General features: G+C 34.5%; 1 protein-coding gene across 1 annotated transcript; it reads left to right on the forward strand.

The window, feature by feature from the left end:
* Window positions 1–2552: 2552 nt before the first annotated feature.
* On the forward strand, window positions 2553–4635 carry LOC114281888 (uncharacterized). Its single transcript, XM_028224479.2, has one exon. It carries the CDS (start codon window positions 3220–3222, stop codon window positions 4498–4500), a length of 1281 nt encoding a protein of 426 aa, XP_028080280.2. The 5' UTR covers window positions 2553–3219; the 3' UTR covers window positions 4501–4635.
* Window positions 4636–7130: the final 2495 nt, after the last annotated feature.

Consider the following 7130-nt stretch of genomic DNA (forward strand, 5'->3'; position numbering starts at 1 on the left):
CCCGAATATATAGATACATAAAAATATTAAATATACATATAAATTATTAGCCATTATATGATATTAAAGTAATTTAGATTATTAAATCATATTGAATATATATTAAATATACAAATAACATAAAATCTTACTTTTTTTTTTTATATTTTCACTCATAAATTGTAAAGACTAGTAGACTATTATAGTGACATCTCTCTTATATTATATAAATTATTTATTTTGATAGTATTAATGATTTTCTTTATTAAAAAAAATATAAATAGAGTCAAATTTTAATAATTTAATAATGTAGCTAAAAAAAAAAATTTGAAATTCATTTACAATTCAGGTAACTAAAATAATTCGGGTTTAACTCGGGTTGGGCTTGGGCAGACAATCTCAAGTTATAATTCGGACTTTGATAGGCTTGGGCAGGTCTCAGCACGACTTGAACTGGGCTTGAATAACCTTCTAACCCGACCAAATCCGCGCGAGTTGTACCCCTAGTTAAAGTGCACTTTGAGTTTTAAATAAATAACAAAAATATCTTTAGTTTACACACTTAAATTACTTATATACAAGGTGTTTAATATTTTTCATTAAATTATTAAAGGATCTAACAGTACATTTCTGTCTATAATTATAGAGGAATTATGTGATTATTTTTAAATATTAGTGGGGTAAATTGTATAGGACTAAAATCATAAAGGGGTAAAATTTGCCCAATAATTTTTGAGGTCGGAGGAAGTTCTGAGCTGTATTGAAAGAAAACTTTCCATGCACTATGGGTTGTTTTGGGAAGTTGGTAAAAAGTTGATTTTTTGACTTTTTAGCTTTTTTAGTGACTTTTTTGGCAAAAAACTGGGTTGTTTTGGGTAAAAAAACTGACTTTTTTTGCTAAAAAAGCTAAAAAGCCAAAAAACTGGCTTTTTACCATTGTTCCCAAAATAGGCCTATGATAGACCCTCACAAAATGTTAATCCATAAAGGAACATAAAAGACTGCAAGTGGTCCAGAATTTTCCTTTCCAAGAAAGCAGAAAAGAACAACCAAAATCACAAGGGTAAAGCGAAATTTGCTCAATAATTTTTGAGATTGGAGGAAGTTCTGAGCTGTATTGAAAGAAAACTTTCCATACACTATGATAGACCCTCACAAAATGTTAATCGATGATGGAACATAAAAGACAGCAACTAGTCCAGAATTTTCCTTTCCAAGAAAGCAGAAAAGAAAAAAAGAAACAATAATGCTTGGGACTCCCTTTTGGGGGTCACCCCCTCACCCCCCTTTGCCACGTGGCAGGGGGCGATTGGAGGAGCAGGAAAAAAAAGAAAAAGAAAAAGAAAAGGTAACCAATGAGAGAGAGAGGGGGTCAAAGGGGGTGGGGGGAAAAGGGGGGATGAATCATTACTCAAAAAGAAAAATGTTATGTATTTAAAATATTTTATTAAATTTGTTACGAAACTCACATAAATTCCCATATATGTAAAGAAAAAAGCTTCATACCCCCACTTGGGGGTCGACCCCCAGTGAGGTGTCGGCCCCGGATTGATCTAAAAAAAAAATTATTTTATTTTATTTTTTTTTTTTTTAAGTGGGAGCGCGCCACGTCACGTGACGCACCCCCACTGGAGGTATGCAGCATGTTTGTATATGTAAATTTTACATTTATATAAAAAATATAATAAAATATTTAATAAAATATTTAGAGGTTGTTTAGAATATTCTAAATAAATATATTTTTTAACTTTTTATAAAAAGATTGTAGAAAAGTAGAGAAGAGATGTTGATTAATGTGACTTAAAAAAAATAAAAAAATAAAAAATATGAACTTATTTAAGTTAAGTTTGACATGTCTAAAAAAAGATAAAAAATATGGACTTATTAGTCTTCCCAAACAAGGCCTTAAAATTCCTAACCTAACTCAAGAAAAAAAAAATTGATAAACAGGTCGGGACACTTGGTGTGGGTTCAATACTCTCCTACTGTGCGAGTCTTGACCTAAAAGGAGCTTGTCTTGGGAGGTCGAGGCAAGTTCACAGGTTATAGTGTCCTCGCTCGAAACGACTAACAGGACACCTTAGTGGTTTCTAAAAAGGGGCGCTGCATTAAACCTGCGGGAGAATATAAAGGATTTTCCTGTAATAAAAAAATTAATAATAATAATAAAAAAAAATTAATAAAAAATGATAAACAACTGTTATTGCCAGCAAGTAGATCAAGTGAAACAAGCTTTGATTAGAGAGGACAGAAAGCTCACTAAAATCTTCGAGTTTTAATTTAGATTACTACGCCCTGTTTGGTAGAGTTGTGCAAAAGTGCTTATAGCTTATGTCTAAACAACTTATAACTTATAACTTTCAGTTAAGCTGATTTCCAGCTTATTCTTAAAGCATTTCCTGCCAAACTCAAAGAATAAGCTGATTTCTAACTTACACAAAGCTATAAGCTATAAGTTAAACTAAACACATCAAAATAGCTTAAATTAAGTTGAAAGTTGAAATAAACTGTAAATAATTTCTGCCAAACAGGCACTAAGGCCAAGTTTGAGAAGACTAAATAAGTGTATTTTTTGAATTTTTTTGTATTATGTGTAGAAAAAATAGAGAGGAAATGTTGATTGATATGACCCAAAAAAGATAAAAAGATAAAATAAGTACATTTTTTTAAGTTAGCCAAACTTGGCCTAAATCAGCGGCACTACTGCCAACTATGATTGACATTGCACACGTGCCAATTACAAAATATATATCATCTTTTCCGGCGAAACTCTCTTCGCCGGCGACGGAATCACCTCTTCTCCGCCATTTCCTCACAAAGCTCAGCTCCTCTCTCTCTCTCTCTCTCTCTCTCTCTCTCATACCCACTCTCCAAAAACTAAGCAAAGCGAGTCTGACTCGAAGTACCAATCGCTAAACTCAGTGCCAGACTCATTAAATAGCTCCGGCGAGAGTGAAAGCGACTCACCATTGCACCGTTGAGAGTAGCTTTGGTCATTAATACAACGCCCTTTAAAGCTCTCTCTCTCTCTCTCTCTCTCCCCCCTGAATCCTTCTGTGTGTTCATTTAAAGAGCACACCAAATGAAGAATCAAAGCTCGTGATTGATTGAGGTGTGATTAGTACTACCCACAAAGAAATACATTGCATTCTTGTATTGAAAAAAAAATAATTCAGAAACCCACAAGTTTTTTTTTGGGAGTAATGGAGTACACGGACATGAACAAAGGCAATACTGAGGATGACCCAAGATGAAAAGACGAAGCTCCGTAGACCATTCGTAGTCATGGAAGCTCACCGAGTTCAACTCAAGGTAGCTCTGTTACTCTTACTCATTAACTCGGTCTTGACTCAGCAGGTGGTGCGTCTGAGTTCCCGCTCGGAGTTTTCGGCGTTGCTCGATCTCCGGTCGAGTTTAGGGATTAGGGCTAAAGATTGGCCAAGAAAGACCGACCCATGTTCTCGCTGGAGAGGGGTCGAGTGCCGGACCGGCCGAGTTGTCGGAATCACTTTGTCCGGGTTGAGGCGGACTCCGGCCGGCGGTCGAAATCCCGGGTTCGCCGTCGATTCATTGGCCAATTTTACTCTTCTAGCTAAGTTTAACTCATCTGGGTTTCCACTTCCTGGGTCTATACCGGACTGGTTTGGTGAGAGACTCAGTGCACTCCAAGTGCTCGATCTTAGTTCTTGTTCAATAACCGGTTCGATTCCTTCTTCTCTTGGGAATTTGAGTGGATTGAATTCTCTGTATTTGTCTGATAACTTTCTAACTGGTGCCATACCTTTGACATTGGGCCAATCATTGTCTCTATCAGTTCTTAACCTTTCGCGAAATTCATTCACAGGAACAATTCCATCTGGGTTTTCATCTCTTCTCAATCTTAGTACCCTTGACCTCTCTTCAAATTTCCTATTTGGGCCAATTCCTAATAATCTTGGTTCACTATCTAGGCTTAAGTTCTTGCATTTGCAAAACAATAGCTTTGATGCTTCTATTCCTGTTGAGTTAGCTAGCCTTTCTCAACTGATTGTACTTGATCTTGGACACAACGGTTTGTCCGGGTCGTTGCCAAATGGTTTATTTTCGAATCTCACTCAGCTCCAGTATGTAGTTTTGAGTAGGAACAGTTTCGATGGTAATCTTCCTGATGTTCTGTCGTCTTTGCCCGCCTTGCGCCTTCTTAACGTATCTAGCAACAAGTTCACAGGTGTTTTACCGAACCTTACTGCATTTTTTAATGCCACTGGCGCGGTGGTTGACTTGTCCGATAATTATTTTCAAGGTCCAGCTCCCAGTAATACAGGGACCAATGTTGTTGTCAATGGAAATTGTTTACAGAGTTTGCCAAATCAGAGGAGTTTGCAGGATTGTAGATCGTTTTATGCTAGTAGAGGATTAATTTTTGGTAATGATATAGCCCCAAATCCTTCTCTAGAGCCTGCATCAATCAGCGAAAAACGAGTGACGTATAGACTGGTGGGACTGTTTGGCGGACTCGGTTTCATTGTACTTTTATACTAGTAGAATTCTTGATTCTAGGAAGTTAAATAGTGCACAATCCACATTGTCAATCTCTGGCCATAAACTAATGTCTTGCAGGTGTTTGAATATTGGTTTCTAACATAAAATGCAGTATATTATGCCATTTAGTTTTTTATCTTGTTCGTGTGTCGATGAAGATTGAAGCTAGTGCATTAATTCCAACAAATAGAAGAACAAAACCATTCATAATTAGCTTATAAACTAAGAAAATGCTTTCTTTAATAATCTTGGTTTAGAATAGTTGCAAGGCTACATGTGAGTGCATTCCCTTAATTACTCTCTCCTCAAAATATGCGGCACAGATCCTCCAAAAATAGATTTCAACAACGATACTTGTGTTGGGCGAACTTTGTTAGAATGTTTTTGTGGCTCTAGAAAAGCCAATCTGAAAATTCTTATACCAAAACAAAATATTCTCGTGTGCTTTATGGTTACCTTATAGACTAGCAATCTTGGAACCATAATTGAAAGTGTCTCATGGTTTCCTCTATTATGACTTGTGTATTATCCCGTCTCCAATTTTTTTTTACTTTGATTTTGACTCGCAATAAAAGAGAAAGAGAAACATGGAACAGATGATTTGTGCTCAATTAAAAGAGGTTGCGCCTTTGGTTGACCACTTCTTGATATAACCTGGGCAACTTTAAAATCCTTATATCCCGCGTCTGAAATTCATCTTCTTGGATACCTCCCCTTTCATTCTCATAAGCTTTAAGACAAATTTCACTCTGTCTTTGGATTTTTGCCAGCAAGTTGGAGCTGGATCATCCTCAACTCCTAGTTGGTCATGAAATAGATGTGTTTGTATCGTTTCTTTAGTGGGTAAGACAATAAGTGATTGCTAAGTTTAGTCAGAAAATATATACTGTATTATTTCACAGAAAAGGTCTTAAATTTACAAGATTTCACTAAGCAACACTCGAACTAGAACTTGTTGGATACCATTTATAGGGTATATTCTATGGTATACTTGTTCTCTCTTTCTCAAAATCATTGAATCACCTTTTTTGTTTTGTTCTTTTTCTTTCTCTACGGTCCCTCCTTAAAAGTTGAAGTTCATTCCCCTGGGGGTTTGAATGGTCTAAAGAGTAGATATCTAAGAGAGTCACATTCAACAATCAAATTAGTGTAATTGGCAGTCAAAACGATCTGTAAACACATTCAGAAAAAAGAACAGAAAAACAAAACCGGGTTATGGAAACCTTTGCATTGCACCATTGCTAATGATAGTGGCAATACATAAACAAAACCAGATACACAACATAGTGTTCATGGAGATGATGATTCTTCTAATCAAAACACTGACTTGTATGGGAAAAAAAAGAAAAGATTATATTATTATGAAAATGACTGCCTGGTGGACATGCTACATTGTTCATAATGGGACAATGACTCATATTGGAAAAACATAATTTGAAAGCAATATTGTCATAATGTATTAATGATTGTATAGTTTCTTATGGCTTGTTGACAATTAAAACTTTCATTTTCCACAATTTCTATCACCGAATTACAAGAAATAGAATTGTATTTGTAATTCCCTAAGTTCCGGGGATATGAAAGTCCAAGTTTTAAATCAAAAGTTCTAGAGGCTGTCGAAAAATACTGCTAATTAAGCCCCGTTTACAACAACCTCAGATAATAAATACTATTAATTAATTGTTAATTTGTTTTAGGACTTTCTGAGAATCCAGGTTTGTAAATACTCAATTTGATTAGTCAGCGACAGACGTAGAAGATTTTAGTGACATTTCTATCCTCTGATTAAATCTTGTTCCACTTGATCTACTTGCTGGCATTAACAGTTGTTCTTTTCTTTTCGACTTTCTTGGAAAGGAAAATTCTGGACCACTTCTTGTCTTTTATGTTCCATCATGGATTAACATCTTGTGAGGGTCTACCGTAGTGTATGGAAAGTTTTCTTTCAATACAGCTCAGAACTTCCTCCGACCTCAAAAATTATTGGACAAATTTCGCTTTAGCCCTTTGTAATTTTGGTCATGTATGATTTATCCCACTAGCGTTTAAAAATGATCACATAGTTCGTTTGTGATTTGTAGGCTGAAGTGTACCGTTAAATCCGTTAACAATTTAATAAAAAATATTAAAACACCTCTGTATATAAGTAATTTAAGTTTGTGAATTATTGATATTTTTGTCATTTATTTAAAACTCAAAGTGCACTTTAATTTAGCATTTACCCAAGTGGCTTAAACTATTTTTTTTATTACAAATGTTACGTAAAATTTTTAAAAATAAAATTATATATTTTTATAATAATATATATATTTTTGTAATAAAATTATACATTCTGTTATTCAAAATATTTTGATAAAAAAATGTGTAATATTACAAATAAATATATAATTTTATTTTTGAATTATAAATTATCATGAATTTATTAAAAATTTATGTAATATTTATCACAAAAATATATAATACAAAACTAAGTAATAAAATGCATATAAGACCATCTCCAACGGTTCATCAAACCCAGCATCAAATTTAAAATTTGGTGAAAAAGTTACTGTTTGATGCTCCAACGGTTGCACCAAATCGATATCAAAATGAGATTTCACCAAACATTTTATCAAACTGAGAACATGCGA

The sequence above is a fragment of the Camellia sinensis genome, chromosome 3, assembly GCF_055761805.1.
Source record: "Camellia sinensis isolate YWXY chromosome 3, ASM5576180v1, whole genome shotgun sequence".
In the NCBI taxonomy this organism is placed as follows: Eukaryota; Viridiplantae; Streptophyta; class Magnoliopsida; order Ericales; family Theaceae; genus Camellia; species Camellia sinensis.